Source organism: Barbus barbus (genome assembly GCF_936440315.1).
Source record: "Barbus barbus genome assembly, chromosome: 30".
Lineage (NCBI taxonomy): Eukaryota > Metazoa > Chordata > Actinopteri > Cypriniformes > Cyprinidae > Barbus > Barbus barbus.
Window position 1 is genome coordinate 2,096,139 of NC_136758.1, and position 25,391 is coordinate 2,121,529.

Genomic DNA, 25,391 nt, shown 5'->3' on the forward strand with positions numbered 1-25,391 from the left:
AACTGTTGCTTCCGGCTAAAATGCAAGTGCATAATTAATAATAATAATGCTTCCTCTCATATCAAAATCCACCCACATATTTGTGAAGAACTGTCTTGGCTTGTAAACAGAGCTTGATCTGTGTAGATTTCTCTGCTGATTCAGACCAGACAACTGAAGAAAATAATATTATGGATTATGGACTCGCATTTTAGTTAAAAACATCTTAATGATGGATTTGTTTCAGATTCTGATGTTAACTGATAGACTGGAGTGGTGTGGATTATTGTGATGTTTTTATCAGCTGTTTGGACTCTCATTCTGACGGCACCCATTCACTGCAGAGCATCCATTGCTGAGACACTGATGCAGAGACACATTCCTACAAATCTGATCAAGAAACACACTCATCCTAATCTTGGATGGCCTGAAGGTGAACACATTTTGAGCTAATTTTCATTTTTGGGTGGACTTTTCCTTTAAAGCTTTTATTTCTCTTGAAGAAAGCACTGCTAACAAGTGACTAAATGGGAGTACAGAGATTATAAACGTCATCACACAAAAGGCAAACTCATTTAATCGCTAGTCATATTCTGATAGTTATTTTCTGCAGTAATCCAAAAGCCAATATTGGGTTTTTGTTAATTTACAGGTTGGCCTACAAAACACATCATCACTGCAGCGCTCTGTACTGATGCTGCATATAATGTTTCTGTCATGAAGGCCACTAACTAATCTGTTTATTCTCCTCATCAACTGCACATGATGGTACAGTGACAATACTGCATAATCACAAACCGTTTATAACCGTAATCTGAGTGATTTGTCCTAAAGCTCACGGGTATTCCCAGAATACACCGCCGCTGGGCTTGAGAGGAGTGGACGCCACATGTGGAGGAAGAATTTCCTGGCACACACCGAGCACCTGAATGCCTCCAAAGCTTCTGGGATCTCCTAGATAAAAGTTGAGCTGGGAAAAGCGCCAGGATGTACTGCCAGCAGTTCATAAGAGTGTGCAGAAAACAAACTCGAGTGTCATTCTATAAAGGCGGCGTCAGCGCTAAGCCTAATAGAGGTAGGCCAAGCGTTTTACACACACACCAGACCACAGCGGCCCACAATACACCGCACATCCACTTCACACGGTTTCACTCCGCACGGCTTCCAAAAAATCAGAGGATTGTTTGAGCTTCTCACTCGCTTGTCTGAGAAAACGCTCTCCTCGCTGTGCCAAAAGCAGGACACCGTGTGTATATCTAGATTGAATGCGTTTCACAGGCGAATGTGAGACTTTCCCCGGCTGCTGAGCAGTCAGAAATCTTTCCCACTACTATTTGTGGCTTATGAAAAAATATCATAAAAAGGAGCCTCTTCAGGTAGAAGACATTTAAAAAGACAATTATGTAAGTCTGAGAACGTGCCGCCTTAAAATGTTCACATTTTCATGGTGCTTTAAATGTTTAAAAAAAACACACTATTTAAAAAAAAAAAAACTCTTGTCAATGTCCTTCCAGAAATGAGACAATGGAAAGCTTTGTTTGAGGCCTAGTTGAGCCAGTCCAACTGTACTGGAAACATTTCTGCTGCCATCTAGTGTCTGTGCTATTTCAGTGTCTTAAAGAAATATTTCTGCTTATGTAGAAGTTGCAGTTGCTGATATTTAAATTATGAAATTCTGATGCTTGCGCTGTAAGTCTATGAGATCTTTATAACAGTAGAGCAGATACTACTGACATAAAATGATGTAAATATCAGTGGTCACTCTATATCTCCAATAATATGTCTTAGTAAGATGAGATTGAAACGATCCAAACATAATGCAATGCAATCCAATGATGATTGAGAGATGAAGAAATAAACACTCCTCAAAAGCCTGATGATCACATTTGAACAAGATTTTTCTAAAAAAAAAAAAGAAAAAAAGATGTCTGGATAATACATATTATTATGATTTCTGAAGATCATGTGACACTGAAGACTGGAGTAATGATGCTGAAAATACAGCTCTGATCACACCAATAAATTACAGTTTAACACATATTCTCTATATATTTGAAACATATAAATATACTATACAGTATATTTTAAATTGATAATTCAAAATATTACTGTACAATACTACTGTATATTTGATTAAATACATGCAGCCTTGGTGAGCAGAAGAAATTTCTTTCAAAAACATAAAAAAAACGTCTTTATTCCAAACCACTAGCCTATGTTGCTTCAGTCCAGAAAGTGTTCACCTTTAAATTATCCTGACAAATACTTTATAAAATTCACATATCATTTCACAGCAAAAAGACATTGAACCACATTATTCTACAAGGCCTAAGTCTAAACTATCAATGAGGCGATGGAAGGCATGTGGTAGATTGTGTGTGAAACAGGTTTGAAAACAGCAAAGTTTGAATCATATTGATCATTTAGGGACATTTGAATGGTCATATCACTTGACACAGTAAGATGCAGTGTTCGAATTGAGGGGGGGGGGGCCTCCCATCAGCATTGGGACCACCCATAACCCCAAAACAATATACTTGGGGGGTCCACTGATTTTTTAATAAAACTATAATACTTGAAACATGAAACTAGTGAAAATGAAATGAAAGGATTTGATTGCTGTATTAAATTTAAAAATAGCTCGTTACAAAGTATTTTATTTTTACAGCATTGCTCATTATGACCAATAACACACGATTCTGTTGAGCTTAGGAATGCAGTGGCCAATCAGAGGCGTTCAGATTAGTCATCGCTGAATTTTGTTTAGACAGAAACTCGCAAATTCCCTCATCATAAGCAACAAAAGTGCAGATATACGTACGATAAAAGTAAAGAGATTAATTTATCATACAGACTATAAGAGGAGTTATGAGTGCTTAAACACTAACTAGACTGACTGTGCTCATTTAGAGTGTGTTCTTTCACTGCATGATTCGGTCTAATAAAATGCATTCAGAATGCTGCCAAAATTCAAGATATGGGGGCAGAAAATGTATATATTTATATATTTTCATATAGTTAATCAATATCACACGAAGAGTGACATTTTTTGCAAAAAATCACAAATGTGAAATTGATTTTAGCCTATACATCAGTTCAATAAAGAAGAAGTTAATATTAATAGACTTACATTTTAGACACCATATCGCCTGTTTTTGCTCTATTTCACCAACAAAAATGCTTCCAAACACAGTCACAGCACTGTTTAGCTTCTCTGAGCAACATGAGCTGTTTCATTGCTGAATCAACCGTTTAAATGATTCGGTTCAATCGCAATAACTCACTTGTTTTAATTTCACATTTAAGGTACCTTTTCATTTTTTTTTTATAATTTCAAATATCAGTATTCAACGTTTTGGGTTTAAAATATCAAAACATTATTTATGCATTTGCATGAAGAATAAGCTATCAAAAACTTTAGGAGTCAGCTGTCCACAGCGGTCCTGCAGCGCGACACACTCAGGAAAAGATCATCTGATTGTCGTTATCGGTAAAATCCCAGAATCATATTTTGTCTATATCGCACACCCCTAGGCTAGATATTTAATTTTTTTTTTTCTTAGTGATTGTTTGGTAGGCTACACATAATTCAAAGATCATCATAAAATAAGCTTTTATTTTAGAATTAGGTTTTCTCAACGATAACGAGGACAAGACAAAAAATTTGAATCATTTATATGTAAGGTTTTATTTATACATTTTATTTCATTTTTTGAAGGGGGGCTCTGGTTAGGGAGACCCCACAAGAGCTTTGACAAGAGCTCACACTGGTAAGATGTATAGAATGAATGAATGAATGATGCATTTATATAGCTATTTAATCAAATCACAACTTTTTGTAGTTTAAATCTGTTAAAATGTGGTTCTTTTTGAGTTTGACATGACCAACAGCTGACTTTCAACTCTGTCTGCAGGTTTGATTTGTTTATTTCGAACCCGTTCTTTGGTTAAAAATGGTGTAAGAGCCACCTAGTTTGATTTTGAGAATTGTCTCAACCAGTCGCTTACTCAAAAGAACAATCTGTTCAACAATCAGACATCACTCACAGCAACAGCTGCAGCTGATGGCCAATTTTACCAGACTGTTTTATATTATAGAATTCGAATATACAGTAAACTTGAATCTCTCAGTGCATGAGATGCAGAGCATCAGAACAGCGGTTCAAATGAAAGCCTTCAATCCTTCTGTCTGTTCAAGCATGCATCTTTCTATGTAAGCAACGACATTTCTTATCACATTTTAGATGTGCGACGGTTACTGTTATATAGCGGGAGTTCATTTCATAGTCTGGATGATGAATGAATTACCTGGCCAGGCCTTCCTCATAGAGATAGATCAGGAGAGGGTCGTATGAGGTCACCAGCACATACAGACGCACGTCAAACTTAAAACCTGCAGATATGCAAAAGAAACTCAATTTAAACGCATGCGCTATGCAGATGGTGTTGAATCTGCTGGTGTTAGTGTTGTAGACTCACCGTCAATTAGTAGAGGATTGCTGATGTAGCGCGACGCCAGAATATTCTCGTCCAGTGGGATCTGACTCGGCTGAAACACCAAACATGTGTTATCATGCAGCACGAACAAAACTGTCAGAGTACAGAAACATAATAAATACTCTTTCAGACAGAAATATAGACTCATATTTAGGTCAGGTGTCTATCTAGACAGCATTTTTGGACATTAGAGGCACATTGATGTGAACATCAGAAAACCATGCTTAAAAATGCTTCCTGTCTGCTGCATATGAAAATCGAAGTTTATGTAATTCATTTGTATTGGGACTACATAAATAATTTTTTTGCATTAAGATTCGCAAAGGACGGAAGCAAGAGAGCACATGATGAATTTACGTGTTGTTTTATGTACTTCTGAGTAAAGGAAAATACATGTTAGTGTTAATAGTTTTTGTGGTTATCACAGTGTAGTAAAGCTTGTGGATAGGAACAAAGATTTACAAAGATTAATGGATTATGTTTTACAAGAAAATACTATTTCAGTCTTTCTACTATCACATTTCTTTCCATGTTAATTTCAGTTTCTTTGCCATTTTTTGCTAAATGTACTAGCAATTTCTAAATAAAAATTGTTTCAAAGTAAACCAGAGAAACAAGAGAAGAAAAATGTTCACATTTATATATTCCATCTGTGGTATTTTAATCATTTCTGGGCCTGTATTCACAAAACATTTTATCTTACCACTAAGAGTTCTCCTAAATAGCAGTAAAGGTTTTTAGCTAAGAGTTTTCTCTTAAAATCTATTCACAAAGCTGCTGAGACAAACTTTTACTAAGGAATAGAGAGAAGTCTTAAGCTAAGAATAAGGGTGGGGTTGATCTCGTTGCTATGGATGATGTCAGCATGCTTACTAACTATGCACACAGTGATTGGCTGATAGGAGAGGGGAGGGGTCTCTGTCAGAGATTTATTCATAGAAATATTGTAGAGCCAACATTATGTTGCCATATTCAAACAAAGGTTTAAAAATAAAATGTTAATTGCCACATTCAAATAAAGATTTAAAAATCTTTAAAAGGTTTAAAAATGCAGGCTAAGCGCACAAATGCCCAAAAATAGGCGATCTTTGAAACAGAGCCTCTTGTGCATGCTCCAGATGAGCTTTATCACATCATGTTCCCTTGATCACTTACACTGCTGACCAGGTAGATGCCTCTGCCCCTGGAGGACGCCACTGGTTTGATGATCCACGCACCCTTGTCTTTGCTGAAAGAGCCTGAGGTTTGCGTGAGGACAGAGAGAGTGTTATTAAAGCCCAGCAGAGAAGCAGACACATTTTTCTAATTGATGTTGTTTATGTTAAGAGCCAAACACACGCCCGAGCGCTGACTGGACGAGGTGCCCACTCACTGCTGAATTCCTGGTACTCGGCAGGAAGCACAAAGGTCTGGGGTACGATGTGGAAGTTTTGAAAGCCGTGGGTTTGCTGCATCCTCTGGATGTTTTTGTAGAGCCGGTCTTTCCGCGTGAGCTCGTACGACCTGGAAAGCAAAGGGAGCGTTGACCGTAAGTGCCTAGGATGAGGTTAGCATCTGAGATAGCGAGGGGAACATAAACCCTTGAAATAACACTGCAGCGACAGCACATGGTCAGTTTGATCTATTGCGCCGTTTCAGAGAGGCAGGCGTCCAAACAAAATGTACTCGGCTCAAACTGCCAATGAACACAAGCTGTCTGCCCACTTAGAAGGCTGGATGTGTGGACGTTGTTTTTGCTGAGTGAGAATGTGTGTGACTTTTGTAATTTATCATCATTGTGGGATACACACGGCACACCACAAACTAGTGTTTGGTTGAACACCAACAACATTCAGGTGAAAGAAATGTTCCATAAATCACAGGTGCACCCAACACAGAGGCGATCCCAGAATGCACTGCTCACTGAAAATCCATCCAAGATGGGTGACAACGCGAGAAAGAAAATGCTGATATATCCAACATTTGTGTGTGCTGTCTAGGACTGGGCTGACAAAAATTATTAATCAATTTTAATCTATCTTCATTCTGATGAACAATGACACATAGATTCTTAAATCCCAAGAACTGCCCTTTCAGTCAATGGTGTTTTCTACTGATGTGAGAACATTGTCACTGAACATTATTTTAAGTATATCTACCATCCAATAACTTTCAAATTGTCAATATTTTTCACAAAATCCAAACAACAAATGGTTTTGTGGCTCTTTAACGTGGCGTCACAGATCGGTGTAGCATCAGTTCAAGCAGCACGTGAACCGATCATCTCTTCCTCTTTACTACTAGTTACAGCACCAAATAAACATGAATAAACATCAGAAGGTGTTGAAAGAAACAGTACAATTTACTGAAATCTATCATGTTCTGTGTAATCAATCAGTCCTTCAAACGCAGAAAGACGTCGATTGTAAACAATGTAATTTAATGTTACATTTACCTCAGGAAAGCATTCAATGACCATAAACTTGTTTGTCAACTAAACAGATGTACTATATTACATTATTTATTATATTGGTCTTTAACCTGTTAAAATATTTCAACAACTAATTAGAGTACATAATTAAATCATTTAAAAGTTGATATTAAAAACCACCTTATGTCCAATTTAACAGCTAACCAGCCCTAGTGCAGATTACTTTTATGCATATCAGCATAAAACTTATTAAAATGCTATTGTCTGTCTCATTGAAATAAACCGTGAATCATATAACATGCAGACTTGCCCGTTTCATGTAGGATCCAGCCTCAGAAGGAAGCTGCCTATGCAGACAGCAAGACAGCTCTCTAATGACAGACTCACCTGGGAAAGTGGTTGACTTTCTGGAAATCCTGCAGAGAGCGCAGAAAGTAGGGCTTCAGGTGCGAGCCGGTCCACATCAGGTTAAAATCGTTGCTATTTGGGTGAACCTAAACATAGAAACAATCTTATTTTAGGGAAATGTCCGAAATTTAAAAAACGATACTGTAGAGTCCCAAAATTGTTCTAGTCATTTTCATTGCTATTACATTATTGTATTGAACCCCTTTTATAAAGCAATAAGAAGCTGGAGGCTTAATATTTGTGTTTCTAAAATGAACTGAACTGTGCCAATGTACAAGTGTACTGTGTGGAATCCCATAATGCAATGCACTTGACTTCAACTTCAGTTTCCAGTGGGCCAAATAAATCATAAGTCATATCAGATGTTATTATAAACCTCTTTTTCTTGAATATTTTTTTTCTTTAATTATTATAAAGCTATATTAAATGCGAACTAATAATTTCTATACACAAGATGAAACTCCTCAGTTGCATTAATTTTGGCAGCAAACAGTGTATGGTTTCATTTCAAACAATGTCTATGCCCTACCTCGTGGAATCCGTGATTGACCAGTATGCCACGAACAAGACGGCTCTCCGTACGCACAATCTTGTAGGCCAAGTTATATTTTTCTATTTCAAAAAAGTAAGAAAAACCCATCAGCATTACCACTTCAAGGTCCCACTACAATGCCACATAGCTAACAGAAAATTTATAAAAGCAGACTCTAGATATTAACACAAAACACGCTATATATATATATATATATATATATATATATATATATATATATATATATATATATATATATATATATATATATATATATATTTGTTACTAGAAAGAAGTAAATATTTTAATATGTTGTGAGTACAACTACATAAGAATTACTATACAGTAAAAAAAAAACTATACATGTTAAAAAAATTATAATCTCGTCTATATAAACAATATATTTATTAAATAGAATGCATGTATGCGTGTGTGTTATGGTTTTGACAGTACTGAACTACTGTATTCTACATACAGAAAACACAGTAATGAAAGTACTGATGTAATTACTGATTAGATTTCTCTGTTGTGTACCTGTACAGAATTTGCTTGATTTGCAATTTAATATTCTGTATCAAGCACACAAGATTTTTCTGTCTGTACCTCCAACAGAGCGGATGGCCACATCTTTGGACACAATGGCTTCTGCACAGAAGAGCAGCACGGGAATCCGCTTGCTGACACCACTCCAGGCAATGCACGGACGTTTCCTATCACAAAAAGTCATAACGCAAAGAGAGATCTGCTATTTCCTCTGTCAGATCAATTTCACATTTACATGACACTGAGATATTACCAAAGTCTCTTTCGAGGAAAGTCAGTTCACTCGACAGCCATACTGGCAAAATCTAAAAAAAAAAATATTGCACGCCAAACTCATATTTAAACAGCATCTCATTAATGTCCAGTTTCTTACACTCAAATTTATTTCAGTTCTAATGGCAGCTGTGGTGACACAATGACTTTGCCAACTGGTGATTGGCTCTTTAATTTAGAAGGCTGGACTTCATTTTACTAGAGCTGCTATATTGCACGATGTAATATATTTAGCTTTTGCTTTTTTTCCCATTCATAGTAATGTAAGTGAACCGTCTTGGTAATATAGAGTCTTTGGTATCACACAACACTGAAGGCAAGTGGTAGTTAGTAAATCAATGCACAACTAACTGCATTACACAGCTCTGACAAAGATATGCAAATATTAAAATGTTTTACAGGAAAAAGAGCAACTCTGATAAAAACCTGTGCAATATGAGACCCTGAAGTGATATATGTGAACAGACTCAGAGATAAGATGGTACGCTGATATATGCTTATCGATCACACATGACAGCAAGGCAAGACAGGCTGTGAATGCAATCATTATCTGATCATGTTCAATCATCCAGACTATATAGCAGAAGAAATCTAATTAAAAGACAGACTTTTCATTGAGTCTGTTTTTGCAGACAGATTAAGCTACATCCTGACATAAGACCAATCTCATGCATGTAAAAGTGTAACAGTCTAAACCAGCTACAGACCAATGCATCAGTCAAGGCCTGGTTTACCAAACAGTGACAGCTCTTTGGAGCGTTGTGCACCCTTTTTATGAGCATTTCCCCTCAAAAAAGCACTTTACATTCACAAAATAATGAAATGTCACCTTTTCATTTGAAATGTATTTTATTTGATACACTTATTATTTTTTAATTACAGCATTAAAAAATAACATGCACATCAAGTTAAGTTGTCAAATCTAAGTAAACTTAATTGATATAGCAATTTTTCCAATACACATTGTTTCAAAGCAGCTTTACAGAAAATCATAACGATAGTGTTTATAATGCTTTGTGGTTGTATTGATCAGATTAGAACTGTGCAATAAGATAACATTTTGCAACAATACAAGCAACCAAGCAGTTGAGACTTGTTATTTAGTATATTCGAGTAAGGCTGGATATACAGTATTTACATTAAATGTACAATTTGATATTAATTACTGTTTTGTTAATTCAAGTTAATTCATGAAATCTGTGAATTTTTGCTCAATTTAAAACTATTACAAAAATGATCCTGATATTAACGTAATTTTATAAACTGCACATTATTAAGCATTACTAGGTTTTAGACTAATTTTGTCCTGCAAGTGACTGTCTTTTTACAATGAACTGGTCACTATACAAATACTCCAGAGCACTACAGCGAACAGCCCATAATTCTAATGTGATCAAATGATCATCTTGGCAGTCTGCTTAAAGGCACTATTATGTCTTGAGAATGTGGGTCATTAGTTTGATCCCCAGCAGCTGGGATAGAAAAAAGTACTTTAACCTCCAAAAGAATTAAACAAGTTTTGGGTTTGAATCGCCACAGACCTTTGTCATTTTTGTCACTTTGTAAAATATTCATGGTTGTCTCATAAAAACTTCACAGGGAGGCTGAATTTAGCTGTGCTGCTGAAAACAGACGTGCAGAACGTCTCTAGACTATCTGAGGAGCGGCTGCTACTATTTAAGAACTGACTCGTCTATATTTAGTCACGATAAGCTCTGTGAAATCATGAAATCAGTCTGTAAGCAGCGCCTGATGTTTGCTGTAGTTTTGTGTGTAACGTGACTAGTCCTGCTCACTGATTAACTGAATGTAATCTCCATGATCAACACTGTTAAGCATTCTGCTTTAGTAAAGACACTTACTCCAGCTCATCTTCAGACGATAACTCGGATTCGTCCTTCTGTTCTCTCGCGGCTGGCATCTCCATCTGTGTGTGTGTGTGTGTCAGCTCAATGTGTGCGTGACAGCCCTCATCTCCATCTACTTAACTCATCTGGAAAACAATGAGATCTTCATGAGAAGAGCTGTCATACAATTACAGCTTAACTGTGATTTATGAATATCAAATCATATACATTTTACATTGCTCCGTGTGGGATGAGGAATCATGCAAAATCAGTAAAAATAAAGTAAAACAACATTTATGCTAAAATTATCAGTAGTGCAAAATAGAATGAAAATAACAAAATTAAGTGATTTAAAAGGACAGTAGTTTACTAAGATAATAATCAATGAATGTAACAAATAATAAGTTACCTAAATATGTCATTAAATAGGTTAAACCATAAAACTTTCATAATACAATAACATATACAGTCAAACCAAAAATTATTATGAATTTTTTGATCTTGTTTTTACTAGCCGGAGCAGGACACTATAGTTCATTTCTGTAAGTGAGGATAGCTACATAAAGCACATATTAATCACATAAATTCAGTCAAATAGATAAAAATGATTCAGACACTTTGATCTGAGCATGTCTTGCTTTTCTGTAATTGCTAAAGTGATGTTTTTCCACCACAGACTGAACTAAATAAAGCATTGCTTGGTGATTGCTTGAGCTAAATTGGTTTTATCTAATTGTGTTCTTAAATTTAACATCTGACAGCTATTCAACCTTTCTATCAAAGTTATCTGATATTATCAAGATCAGTTTGTTCTGACACAGAGTTCTTCTCATATTTTATTACATTTTCTAAACTATAGAGAATAAACTGTGATAATGTGAGAAATGTTGAAGGTGTCTGAATTAATTCTGGTTTATAATTTCATATTTCTGAGACCTGTATTAGTCTTTTTTAATGAATTGCTACTCCGTCTACTATTTGTCAATTACTCCAGTCTACTAGGACTGAAAATACCTTCTAAGAAAGTTAGTAATATAAATATAATATCGCAAAGAGGATTATTAGTAGTTGTGTTCACTAGCTGTTAGCTAATCGAGCTAAGTTAGCCAGACTGTGATATAAGAAGTAAGTTAAGCGTCTGAATGTCTAACACAGCACATTAGACAGTTAGTTAGTTGCTAAATGTAATTAGTAACATACCTGTTTGTGTTGAGTGAGTGCTCTTGCGTGGAATTATTAACTGTTAGCTCCATAACCCACTCCGGACGCCTGTTACTATAACAACCAGCTGACAGCTACCGATGTGCGCATGCGTACAGAACTACAGCCAACGGGCGGCCGCCGAGTGCGCATGCGTCGCGTTTGAACTTTTCAATATATTACCAAAGAGGCGAAATGTTTTAATGCAAAATTAAGACTAGCAGCGCTATGTGTATTAAATTCCCTTTCATTTACACGCTTAATTATTTCATTCACTCATAATAAAATACAATGACTCTTATTTTTACTTTTAAAGCTCTGCAAGACTTTTTCGATCTCTAACAACTAACGTTAAATCTATAGAGCTTAGACCTTAGAGTTTAAGGGGGTCTTATTTGTTGGTTTGTTTGATTTAGCCTATGCTAACCTTAAAAATAACAAATGTTTTATTATAAACATGTACGGTGCTTAATAAATAATTATCAAGTTAAAATTATTATTTTTTAATTCTTTATTAATTCAGTGCCACAAGAACAATATTCACATTATCATATTAGTTGTCAGAAAATAAATAAAAAAAGAGAAGAGAAAAAAGAAAGGAAGAAAATTATATACTTTATAATTATATACAATGCAAATTTTTTACATTTAATTTAAAGTCATTTATAAAATGAGCCCACTTCTTCTTATGTATACTGTATTTTCCTAATAAAATAAACAAATGTATAATATGTTGTTAAATTTAAAATGCTACTACCTGACGCTCCTTTAGAAATCATCAGATGCTTATCGGCCAGTGATTGGTCCGAACTCCTAGAAGTGGGCGGTCTTTTAAAAGATGGTCCCAAACTACCCAATGGGGTGGTGGTACGACGTGACGCAGCCGTCTTCCGCAGTTTCTGATTGGACCGCGTTCATGTCCATCACTGCTCAATGTTGTGAACTTGACGCGGTTTGATGAAGAGGAGTCAATCACGCCGGCTGATGCTTGTGAATACATAGCTACACAGTACATATACGTCCTGGAACACGTACATAAGGTAAGAATTATGTTATAAACAGTGTCGTATATTATCACATGTGACCCTGCAGCACAAAAGCAGTCATCAGTAGCACAGGTATATTTGTACAAATAGACAACAATACATGGTATGGGTCAAAATTATACTTTTCTCTTTTATGCCAAAAATCAATAGGATATTAAGTAAAGATCATGTTCCATGAAGATATTTAGTGAATTTCTTACCGTAAATATATCAAAATTTAATGTTTGATTATTAATTGCTAAGAACTTAATTTGAACAACTTTAAAGGAGATTTTCTCAATATTTAGATTTTTTTTGCACCCTCAGATTCCAGATTTTTAAATAGTTGTATCTCAGACAAATATTGTTCTATCATAACAAACCATACATTAATGGGGAAAAAAGAGCCTTATGGTTGTTTTTATGGTCCAGGGTCTAATGTGTAATGATGATCCAGATGAGTTTATGATAGCCTAACAACCCAGACAGAGAAGTACCATGTTCTTTGCATATGAGTAATACCATGCTACACGAGCATAGCAGTCATTCAGTACGGTATGTGCAGCACTGAGCTGATCTTCTAGCCCTGGTGCTGATCTCCAGCAGGTGAAGGATGAGTCGCTGTCTGAATGTGTTGAGGAGCTGGCTGCTCATGGTGTCAGTGATCGCGATGGGAAACACAGTGCAGAGCTTCAGAGACCACAGCTTCCTGTCCGAGAAGCTCTACACAGGAACACCTGATTATGGTCAAGACCTGCCCTTCATAATCATCACCTTTATTCATTACTGACTCATTACTAACATTATCACTTAACAAAAAAACATTACCGCTATTTCAGTTACTGTGTGTACTGTCCATGAACACAGAAAGCATTCAGACACAATGCCATCATTTTTTTTTTAAATAGTGTAACAAATAAGAATATAAGCAGATAGTTAAAGAACATTAGAAATTGTACAAATTGTCAGCCAGAGTTAAGTCACTGTATGTGCTAAACACCCTGATGTGTTAATCTTTAGTAAACGGTCTTCAGGCGAGAACTTTTGGCATATGGACCCTCCTGTCCTCCATCATCCGCTGCGCCTGTGCCATAGACATTCAGAACAGAACGTAAGGATCCTCCTGTGTGTGTGTCTGTGTGTGTGTGTCTGTGTGTGTGTGTGTCTGTGTGTGTGTGTGTCTGTGTGTCTGTGTGTCTGTGTGTGTCTGTGTGTGTCTGTGTGTGTCTGTGTGTGTGTGTCTGTGTGTGTCTGTGTGTGTGTCTGTGTGTGTCTGTGTGTCTGTGTGTGTCTGTGTGTCTGTGTCTGTGTGTCTGTGTGTGTGTGTCTGTGTGTGTGTGTCTGTGTGTGTGTGTGTCTGTGTGTGTGTGTCTGTGTGTGTGTGTCTGTGTGTGTGTGTGTGTCTGTGTGTGTGTGTGTGTCTGTGTGTGTGTGTGTGTGTGTGTGTGTCTGTCTGTGTGTCTGTGTGTCTGTGTGTCTGTCTGTCTGTCTGTGTGTCTGTGTGTCTGTCTGTCTGTGTGTGTCCGTGTGTGTGTCCGTGTCTGTGTGTGTCCGTGTCTGTGTGTGTCCGTGTCTGTGTGTGTCCGTGTCTGTGTCTGTGCGTGTCCGTGCGTGTGTGTCTGTGTGTGTCCGTGTCTGTGTGTGTCCGTGTCTGTGTGTGTCTGTGTGTGTCCGTGTCTGTGTGTGTCCGTGTCTGTGTGTGTCCGTGTGTGTCCGTGTCCGTGTGTGTCCGTGTCCGTGTGTGTGTGTGCGTGTCTATGTGTGTGCGTGTCCGTGTGTGTGCGTGTCTGTGTGTGTCTGTGTGTGTCCGTGTCTGTGTGTGTCCGTGTCTGTGTGTGTCCGTGTGTGTCCGTGTCCGTGTGTGTCCGTGTCCGTGTGTGTGCGTGTCCGTGTGTGTGCGTGTCCGTGTGTGTGTGTGCGTGTCTGTGTGTGTGCGTGTCTGTGTGTGTGCGTGTCTGTGCGTGTGTGTCCGCGCGTGTGTGTGTGTGTGTGTGTGTGTGTGTGTGTGTGTGTGTGTGTGTGTGTGGACTGAATTCTGCTGGAATGAAGCTAACGTCTCTTTCTTGCCCTCATTCCAGGCTTTATCATATCACTCTGTGGACATTTGTTCTGGCGCTTGGCCACTTCCTGTCCGAAGCATTTATCTATAAAACCGCTCCTCTGAACATTGGAGTCATGGCACCTCTGATTGTAGCCAGTGAGTGATCTACTCCTATTTTTGTAACATCTATTGGGTGACAAGTGAACATAAAATTACACTAACAATATTGTAAAAACAGTAATATTCTGAAATGATTTGCTGCTCAAGAAATATTTCTTATTATTATCAGTGTTAAAAACTGTCGTTCCATGTCACATGTTTTGGAAACCATGATACACTACCATTCAAACTTTTGGGGTAAGACGCATTAAATTGATCCGAAGTGACAGTAAAGACATTTATAATGTTGCAAGAGATTTCTGTTTCAAATAAATGCTGTTCTGTTGAACTTTCTATTCATCTGTGAATCCTGAAAAATAAAATGTATCACGGTTTCCACAAAAATATTGAGCAGCACAACTGTGTTCAACACTGATAATAATCAGAAATGTTTGTTGAGCAGTAAATCAGTATATTATAATGATTTCTGAAGATCATGTGACACTGAAGACTGGAGTAATGATGCTGAAAATACAGCTGCAGATCACAGAAATACATTACAGTTTAACACGCAGTAGTGTGAAAACCACTTCCTGATTTTGTATTTTATTGCATGTTAGTCACACTTTAATGTTTCAGATCATCAAACTAATTTAAATATTAATCAAAGATAACACAAGTAAACACAACATGCTGTTTTTAAATGAAGGGGGTTTTTTTTATGAAGGGAAACAAAATCCAAACCCACATGGCCCTGTGTGAAAAAGTGCTTGAGATCCAAAGAAATTCAGGAGCAAATGAAAGTAATTGAGATCTATCAGTCTGGAAAAGGTTATAAAGCCATTTCTAAAGCTTTGGGACTCCACCGAACCACAGTGAGAGCCATTATCCACAAATGGAGAAAACATGGACCAGTGGTGAACCTTCCCAGGAGTGGCCGGCCGACCCAAATTACCCCAAGAGCGCAGCGAAGACTCATCCAAGAGGTCACAAAAGACCCCACAACAACATCTAAAGAAGTGCAGGCCTCACTTGCCTCAGTTAAGGTCAGTGTTCATGACTCCACCATAAGAAAGAGACGGGGCAAAAATGGCCTGCATGGCAGAGATCCAAGAAGAAAACCGCTGCTGAGCAAAAAGAACATAAAGACTCAGTTTTGCCAGAAAACATCTTGATGATCCCCAAGACTTTTGGGAAAATACTCTGTGGACTGACGAGACAAAAGTTGAACTTTTTGGAAGGTGTGTGTCCCATTACATCTGGCGTAAAAGTAACACAGCATTTCAGAAAAAGAACATCATACTAACAGTAAAATATGGTGGTGGTAGTGTGATGGTCTGGGGCTGTTTTGCTGCTTCAGGACCTGGAAGACTTGCTGTGATAAATGAACCATGAATTCAGCTGCCTACCAAAAAATCCTGAAGGACAATGTCCGGCCATCTGTTTGTGACCTCAAGCTGAAGCGAACTTGGGTTCTGCAGCAGGACAATGATCCAAAACACACCAGCAAATCCACCTCTGAATGGCTGAAGAAAAACAAAATGAAGACTTTGGAGTGGCCTGGTCAAAGTCCTGACCTGAATCCTATTGAGATGCTGTGGCATGACCTTAAAAAGGCGGTTCATGCTCGAAAACCCTCCAATGTGGCTGAATTATAACAAATCTGCTAAGATGAATGGGCCAAAACTCCTCCACAGTGCTGTAACAGACTCACAAACGCTTGATTGCAGTTGTTGCTGCTAAGGGTGGCCCAACCAGTTATTAGGTTTAGGGGGCAAGCACTTTTTCACACAGGGCCATGTGGGTTTGGATTTTGTTTTCCCTTCATAATAAAAAACTTCATTCAAAAACTGCATGTTGTGTTTACTTGTTGTCTTTTGATTAATATTTAAATTTGTGTGATGATCTGAAACATTAAAGTGTGACAAGCATGCAAAAAAATAAAAAAATCAGGAAGGGGGCCAACACTTTTTCACACCACTGTATATTCACATAGAATACACTTATTTTAAATTGTAATAATATTTTAAAATAATACTGTATTTTTGATCAAATAAATGCAGCCTCAGTGAGCAGAAGAGACTTTGAAAAATGTTAAGAACTTTTTTGAAGAGTAGTGTACACCTGCATACACAAATATACAGCATGGAGGTAGATTTTATCGGAAACCTTGAAGTAGTTTGTGTCTGTACAAACACTGACTTTCAAATACATACTCCATATTTGAGAGAAATGTAATGGAAAAAAAATATTTATCAATTCTGTTGTTAGTTGTTCAGCATTTGAAGAGTCCGTATCATCTTCATACCGGCCTATAACAGTGTTTGTGTTTGTAGGTTTCTCTATCGTGGGCATGTTAATTGGCTTCCAGTGTACCGTTGAGCCTCAGGAAGTTGTGGGAGCTCGTCAGAAGAAGAGGAACTGAGTGATACTCACAGCATCACGACTGATGCTTCATCTCTGATGGCTTCGGCGTGGGACGGCTGTGATGGGAAGAGCAGTGTCACAGTGTTTTCTGATGGGTCACTGCTTTACATGCCTGTCCTCATATCAACTGGTTGGCAGAACATATGAGGCCCAAACTACCTTTTTATCACTTTAACATCCGTGTAATATTAAAATAGCAATCATTTTATGTTTTTTTGAAGTTTAATTGTCCAAAAGCAATTATAGTACCGGTACTTTTGTGTTATTTTTAGCTGAGATGCACAAACCACTGCACCCTGCCTTTGAAGAATATTATCATTTCTACTTGATATTTTTGTTTTAACTTCTTGTTTTGTTTCTAAATTGAAGTGCGGAAAACAATACAATTGTTTTTTGGGGGTTTTTTCATCTAAAAATATATATTGATGTTTAGTTACATTTTAAAAAAATCAATCAATGTTGATTTGTGGCCCTTTGTATTAAAAAGTCTGGGCACTACTGTTTTTGAATGATAATGCAGTGATGGAAACCGTAATAACACAATTGTAAGTCTGAAAACCTGACACATTTGAGCTGCTTCTTTGGATCACAGCTCTGAGCTCCTGGGGGAAATGTTGTATTTACATTTATATTTGTTTAAATAATGACCGTCAAGCATTCAAGCAAAAGCCTTTAAATGAAAGGGTTTTAGTAGGAGCTGTTCATGAATGTTTATTTCTGGTCATGTCACAGTGGTTTCTCTAGAATGCATGTGGAATAGTTTACATGACTCATTTGCATGTTAAATAATAGCTCACTAACAACAAGACGTGCACAGTTTGCAGTTTAGCCACTAGTTATCACTCTTTATTACTGAATGTCAGATTTAATTTAAAACAGCAAGAATTCCTAGATTATGTACAAACAATAACAGTACACAGGACTACATCCACACAATTTTCTAACATGAACAATGATCTGATCAGAACACGGCTGTACATAGAAACTAACTACATCTCTACACACAGAAGTTGTGACTGATCATCAATACTGATACTATGCTCAAAATCAGTGTCAAAACTGATATCAAAGCCACTTTTCTGTCCAGACACGGAACTGTTTTCCATCTGTGACTGTGTTCTGATTTATTACACAGAGCCCATGGCATCTCAAAAATAAATATTGCTGATTTGCCCAAAAACAGTGCCTTTTCCATTTTCCTAGATATTTTTCTTATAGTGTACCAACTGATCAACAATCACTATTACAAGCTACTAACAAAGTGTTTCATAAATGAACAATTATTAAATTACAAAATTATTTTTTACTATTATTATTAAATTAAACAATTGCAAATAGCAGCTAACTTAATTCACGTGATGTGTGCACTACTAGGCATCTTTGGTTTTCTCTCTTTGTGTAATTTAAATGGTAAATATTCATTTTTATCAGTCACTTATCAAAAGTTGCCAAATAAATTTTAAAAATAGCTACATTTGTTGCTAGGTGCTTTTGGAAGAAAAACTTGCTAAATTTTGCAACAAAATTGCCCAAAAATGTGCCTCATATTACCTTCCATCTCATACAGCTTTAAAGCATTTACCAAAGTAACAAAAGCAGTCAAATGTAAAGAGATTTTTTAATGACAAAAAGTATTTGACGAGATTGTAAAGTCTCAATGATTATATATATATATATATATATATATATATATATATATATATATATCCTTTATTTAGCCAGGAGAATCCCATTGAGATCTTTCAACTTAAGAGTCTGCAAAGGAGTGGAAAAAAAAATCTCCATTTAATCTCTTAAACTTCACATAAACACACCTTTATAAATATATTTTTTTTCCCACAAAATCCATAATGTTCTCTGGATGCAGTTAAAGCAAAAAATTGAGTTGATGGTTTCTTTGAAGGACTTTGACCTTCCATAATAATAGAGCGATGATGTCCAGCATCAACCTCCACCTCACCTGAACACAGAGAGAGATCTCCTGAATCAGATCTAGATGTGTCTGTTGCAGAGACAGTTAGATTAGTTCATCATTTGGATCTCATAACTAAAGTTTAGGTCAGCTCTAACGAACCATCATGCAAACATCATGATACTGTAACATAGACGCTGAGGCGGCGTTAGAATCCATGTGCGGAAGTTTATTACAAACAGCAACAAACATACACGTGTAATCAGGCAGTGGGTCAAAACCAAAAGAGCAGTCCAATCGTTCAACAGTCCAGGGGATAATCCGTAAATAGAAAGTGAGAAGCCAGGCAATAATGTCAAACCTTGAATTCAGTCCACACAAGCAAACAATCCAAATAGGGTAATCCGAGAAATCGATGGTCAGAAAACGAGGCAGAAACATACACGTGAAAGCAATCAGAAAAATCAGAATAACGCTCAGTAAGACAGGTAACTGGCAATACTTCGCGAAGAGGAAGCACATGGTTTCAGCTTAAATAATCCCAAACAGGAAGTGACTGTAGAAGCAGCAGAGGGAGCGTGCAGTCAGTACTCGGGTGAGGGCTCCCTCTGCTGGCTTGGCATTACAGAACCCCTCCCTCTAGGAGCGACTCCTGGAGCTCGGCGAGGACGTCCCCGTGGTCGTGGTGCTGGACGGTCGGGTCTGGCTCGATGGAACTCCTCGGTGAGAGATGGATCCAGAATGTCGTTGGCGGCCACCCATGACCTCTCCTCAGGTCCATAGCCCTCCCAGTCCACCAAATATTGGAGCTGACCCCCTCTACGCCGAGAGTCCAGTAACTCCTTTACCTGATAGGCGGGCATGCCGTCTACATCCAGGGGTGGCGGTGGTTCTGGGGCAAGCTGGCCGGGGTCAGCCTCCGGGTGGACCGGTTTGAGGAGGGACACATGGAAAGAGGGAGAGATACGGTAGTTAGCAGGAAGCTCAAGCTGGTAGGTTACTTCATTAATTCTTTTAAGAATCTTGAAAGGACCTACATACCTTGGGCTGAGCTTCCTGCTGGGCAGCCGCAGCTTGATGTCCCTCGTAGAAAGCCAGACCCGCTGTCCAGGTTGGTAGGGAGGGTGTGGACGGCGGCGTCTGTTGGCTTGGATCTCCTGATCCCGTACAGCCCGCTGGAGACGCACATGAGCACTGTCCCACACCCTCTCACTACGCTTAATCCAGTCGTCGACAGCCGGAACCGAGGAAGGTTCACCTGACCACGGGAACATGGGGGGCTGAAATCCCAGGACGCACTGGAAGGGGGTGAGGCCTGTAGATGCATGAGTGAGTGAGTTTTGGGCATATTCGGCCCAGGGGAGAAACTCTGACCACCTATGTTGTTCGCGACTACAATAAGTACGTAGGTATCGGCCGATCTCCTGATTTAGTCTCTCCACCTGACCATTGCTCTGAGGATGATATCCTGAGGTGAGGCTGACGTTAATGTCCAGCTGTTTGCAGAAGGCTTTCCAGACTTGAGAGGTGAATTGAGTTCCTCTGTCACTGACAATGTCTTCAGGTAAACCATAGATACGGAAGACGTGATTAAAGAGAGTTAAGGCCGTTTCCATGGCTGTGGGTAATCCTTTTAAAGGGATTAAACGACATGACTTGGAGAAACGGTCAATGATTACTAGAATGGTTGTGAATTCATTGGAAGGTGGCAGGTCAGTGACAAAGTCAATGGAAAGATGAGACCAGGGTCGTTGTGGAATAGGTAATGGTTGGAGTAGGCCTGAGGGTAATTCCTTGGGGGTCTTGGATTGGGCGCAGACCTGGCATGATTTAACGAAATCGGTCGTGTCCTTGGTCATAGATGGCCACCAGAATGAATTTTTTAACAGGTGTAGGGTGCGTGATATACCTGGATGACCAGCACTGAGGGAGGTATGAACCCATTGTAATACTTGGCGACGCATCTCTTGGGGTACATAATGTTTGTTTGGGGGACATTGTGGTGGTGGTGGATCTTGTTCGTGCCGGCGATGAATTTCGTCCATGATGTCCCATGAGACTGGAGCCAGAATGACAGTGGGTGGTAGGATGGGTTCAGGTTTGAGATTGTCCATAGGAGGATCATGCTTGCGGGAGAGAGCGTCTGCCTTGCTGTTTTTGCTTCCTGGTCTATAAGTGACTGTGAAATTGAAACGAGTGAAAAAGAGGGCCCATCGAGCTTGACGAGGGTTAAGTCTTTTGGCTCCTTTGATGTATTCAAGGTTCTTGTGATCAGTGATAACTTGGAAAGGATGGCGAGCACCCTCCAGCCAGTGTCGCCACTCCTCGATGGCGGCTTTCATGGATAACAATTCCTTATTTCCCACGTCGTAATTCCTCTCTGCACTAGTGAGTTTCCTGGAGTAGAAGGCACATGGATGAAGCTTGCCTGGTTGACCATGCCGTTGGGAGAGAATAGCTCCTATCCCGCAATCTGAGGCATCCACTTCCACAATAAATGGTAAATCGGGGTCAGGGTGTTTAAGGATGGGGGCTGAGGTGAAGCTTGACTTGAGAGTGACGAAAGCATGACTTGCCTCTTCTGTCCAACAGAGTTTCTTAGGTTTATTTTTGAGGAGTGAGGTAAGTGGAGAAGCTATGGTACTGTAATTTCTGATGAAGCGGCGGTAGAAGTTGGCAAACCCCAGGAATCTTTGAAGCTCCTTGATGGTAGTGGGTTGAGGCCATTCCGTGACTGCTTGAACCTTGGTTGAGTCCATTTTAACTCCATGATGGCTAACTTGATAGCCGAGAAATGAGGTTTGGTGAACGTGGAACTCACATTTTTCAGCCTTGACATAAAGTTGGTTCTCCAACAGGCGGGACAGTACTGCACGGACATGGGTAATATGTTCTGCTTCAGTCTTGGAATAAATCAGAATATCGTCGATGTAGGCAATAACAAATTTGTTCATGAAGTCTTTGAGAATTTCATTGATGAAGGACTGGAAGACAGCTGGAGCGTTGGCTAACCCATACGGCATTACCTGGTACTCATAGTGCCCCCTGGTGGTGAGAAATGCAGTCTTCCACTCATCACCCTCCTTGATCCTGATGAGGTTGTATGCACTTCGCAGGCTTGGTGTAAATGTTGGCTTCCCGTAGTTGCTCTAGAGCCGGGGGTACTAACGGCAAGGGGTATCGGAACTTTACTGTGACGTTGTTGAGTCCACGGTAATCTATGCAGGGTCTCAAACCACCATCCTTCTTGCTCACGAAGAAGAATCCGGCTGCGGCAGGGGATGTGGACGAACGGATGAAACCAGAGTCTAGAGCTTCATCAATGTATTCCTCCATAGCCTGATCCTCCGTTCTGGACAAAGGATAAACTCTACTTTTAGGAGGCATGGCGTTGGGAAGCAGATCAATCGCACAGTCCCAAGGACGATGTGGAGGGAGTTGCGTGGCTTTGGTTTTGCTAAAAACTTCAGATAAATCTTGATAATGACTGGGGATGGTTATTTTTACCTGTGTCTCAGGGCTCTCAATGCTTGTGGTGAGACAGGGTTGTAACAGGCTGGAAAAACAGTTCTTCTCACAGAATGGTGACCAGTGAATTAGTTCCCCTTGAAACCAGGAAATGGACGGATCGTGGATGGAGAGCCAGGGAAATCCTAGGATGACTTCGTATTTGGGTGAGTCTACCACATACAAGGTGATATTTTCTTGGTGAAACAGACCAACTTGAAGTTTTAATGTTTTTGTCTGGCAGTGGATACCATGATCGATGAGAGAGTCGTTGATAGCTTTGATCTGGATGGGTGGAATGCATGGTTGGGTTGGGATGTTATATTTCTTGATGATGTCCTTATTGATGAGATTCAATGTGGCTCCAGAATCAATCATCGCTGTCAGATCAAGAGACAGAGTATCAGTTCTTATGGTAACAGGTAAGGTAAGTGATTTATTTCTTAGAACAGAGAAGTTGTGGATATTTACCCCTGATGAAGGTTTGACCTTGAGTGGACATCCCACACTACGATGGCCTGGTTCACCGCAGTAAAAACACAGATGATTTTGTCGACGTCTTGTTCGTTCTTCCTCAGACAGTCGTGAAGCATTAAGTTGCATGGGTTCAACAGATGATTGTTCCATTGTTGGAATGCAGATCGGGGAATTGCGATGACCACTTGATTTAATACGTTGCCTTGGTGTCTGCCTCATGAGATTGTCTATCTTAATGGTGAGATTAACGAGTTCTGAAAACGATGAGTTCTCTCGACGACAGGCGAGCTCTGTTTGCAGATCAACATTGAGACTGTTGTAAAAGATGGCTTTGAGCGCCACATCATTCCACCCGCTCTGGGCTGCCAGAGTACGAAACTCAATAGCATAATCAGCTGCAGTTCGGTTACCTTGCTTAGCATGAATAATTTGAGTCGAAATATCCCTGCCCCCTGCGGGATATTCGAAGACCTCATGAATTTGTTGTAAAAAACAATCGACAGATGTCTTGAATAGAGGATCGGTATCCCATACAGCTGAAGCCCAGTCGAGGGCTCTTCCCGTGAGCAAAGTCATTAGAAAAGCACATCTCTTTTCCTCAGACTCGAATCGATCCCTTTGATGATCAAAATACAGTCTCACTTGACGAACAAAACCCTTGCATTGCTCAGCAGTTCCATCAAACTTATTAGGAAGAGCGAAGCTTACCACTGATGGCATGGGAGGTGGAAGGGATCGTACGTAGTGCGTCAAGTGTTCGTTGACTGATTGTAGTTTAGTGAGCTGCTCTTGATAACTCTTCAATAGTTCACTTTGGTAAGCGAATGCTGCTTGCAAGTTGGAAACCTCCGCTGGATCCATGGTAGGCGAAGTATTCTGTAACATAGACGCTGAGGCGGCGTTAGAATCCATGTGCGGAAGTTTATTACAAACAGCAACAAACATACACGTGTAATCAGGCAGTGGGTCAAAACCAAAAGAGCAGTCCAATCGTTCAACAGTCCAGGGGATAATCCGTAAATAGAAAGTGAGAAGCCAGGCAATAATGTCAAACCTTGAATTCAGTCCACACAAGCAAACAATCCAAATAGGGTAATCCGAGAAATCGATGGTCAGAAAACGAGGCAGAAACATACACGTGAAAGCAATCAGAAAAATCAGAATAACGCTCAGTAAGACAGGTAACTGGCAATACTTCGCGAAGAGGAAGCACATGGTTTCAGCTTAAATAATCCCAAACAGGAAGTGACTGTAGAAGCAGCAGAGGGAGCGTGCAGTCAGTACTCGGGTGAGGGCTCCCTCTGCTGGCTTGGCATTACAGATACACATAAGAAGACATAGAAAATTACACATTACAACATGAAACACGAGCAGTTCATGTGAATAGTTCATATATCCATACTTGTGTGAATTGAATGCAACGGCATGCAATTTTTGTGCGCGTTTTTCATGAATGATTCCCACTGAATGTTGTGCCGTGGATGCTTTAACTATTGGTTAGTTTAAATACTGAAGGAACAACAACAGGATATTACAATGTAAAGTTACAAAACGTACTTTTGGTTGTGCTTGAGTATGTAAACTGAGCTGTCATTGTTCAGGATATTGACTGTAAAGTTCAGGAGGATTTATGCATATGATGGTTCATATGGAGTTGTGATGATTCTTATGGTCTTTACATCTTCACCTCTTTTACAGGCAATGATTTATCATCTTGGGAATGTACAGATGAGTCCTGAACAGAAGAAACAAACAGGGTAAATCAAGCATCCGTTCACAATCACAATGATTATAATTCCTTACATATAAGGAACTATAATAATTTTGACATAAACTACACTGTAAAAAAAAAATGTTTCAAAAAGTTGTTTCAACTTAAAATAATTTGTTACCCCGCTGACTTAAAATGTTCAGTTTAGACAACTTGAAATTTTAAGTTACTCAATGTTAATTTAAGGGACAACTGGAATATTTTAGCTGACTAAACTAAAAATTTTAAGGCAGTGGGGTAACATTTTAAGTTGAACTATTTTTATTTTACAGTGTAACATAAAAAATGCAGCGAGAAATGGACTGTAGAAATCTAAAACTGTACAAACGAACCAAGAAAAGTAATAGACAGAAATAGTAAAATCAAATTGATTTGTAAAGTGCTTGTCACAATACTTTTTTTTAAAAGCAGCTTTACAGAAAATCATAATGTTAATGTTCCTA

General features: G+C 38.9%; 3 protein-coding genes across 5 annotated transcripts in view; 1 reads left to right on the top strand and 2 right to left on the bottom strand.

The window, feature by feature from the left end:
- ttll5 (tubulin tyrosine ligase-like family, member 5) overlaps window positions 1–11,806 on the bottom strand; it is a 126,462-nt gene extending 114,656 nt beyond the window's left edge. For both annotated transcript variants that reach the window (XM_079386449.1, XM_079386448.1), the window contains exons 1-9: window positions 11,690–11,806; window positions 10,505–10,635; window positions 8,430–8,536; window positions 7,824–7,906; window positions 7,274–7,380; window positions 5,849–5,979; window positions 5,632–5,714; window positions 4,459–4,528; window positions 4,288–4,372 (exon numbers count right to left, since the gene is read on the bottom strand). In XM_079386449.1, coding sequence (XP_079242575.1) covers window positions 4,288–4,372; window positions 4,459–4,528; window positions 5,632–5,714; window positions 5,849–5,979; window positions 7,274–7,380; window positions 7,824–7,906; window positions 8,430–8,536; window positions 10,505–10,569 — 731 coding nt within the window. In that variant the 5' untranslated portion in view covers window positions 10,570–10,635; window positions 11,690–11,806. The remainder of the gene's footprint in view (window positions 1–4,287; window positions 4,373–4,458; window positions 4,529–5,631; window positions 5,715–5,848; window positions 5,980–7,273; window positions 7,381–7,823; window positions 7,907–8,429; window positions 8,537–10,504; window positions 10,636–11,689) is intronic.
- Window positions 11,807–12,617: 811 nt separating this feature from the next.
- LOC306850674 (ergosterol biosynthetic protein 28 homolog) lies at window positions 12,618–18,456 on the top strand. 2 transcript variants are annotated; one of them, XM_079386458.1, is made up of 5 exons: window positions 12,618–12,729; window positions 13,280–13,460; window positions 13,735–13,825; window positions 14,793–14,911; window positions 17,191–18,456. In XM_079386458.1, the coding sequence occupies exons 2-5, from the start codon at window positions 13,328–13,330 to the stop codon at window positions 17,277–17,279; spliced, it is 432 nt and encodes a 143-aa protein (XP_079242584.1). In that variant the 5' UTR covers window positions 12,618–12,729; window positions 13,280–13,327; the 3' UTR covers window positions 17,280–18,456. The 2 variants fall into 2 exon arrangements, with proteins under 2 accessions (XP_079242584.1, XP_079242583.1); XM_079386457.1 differs by having other exon boundaries at window positions 12,625–12,729; window positions 13,318–13,460.
- A 947-nt stretch (window positions 18,457–19,403) lies between these two features.
- LOC306850105 (choline/ethanolamine transporter flvcr2a-like) overlaps window positions 19,404–25,391 on the bottom strand; it is a 43,505-nt gene continuing 37,517 nt past the window's right edge. Inside the window, exon 10 of the mRNA XM_079385548.1 lies at window positions 19,404–24,912. Within this exon, the coding sequence (XP_079241674.1) occupies window positions 24,853–24,912 (60 nt within the window). The 3' untranslated portion in view covers window positions 19,404–24,852. The remainder of the gene's footprint in view (window positions 24,913–25,391) is intronic.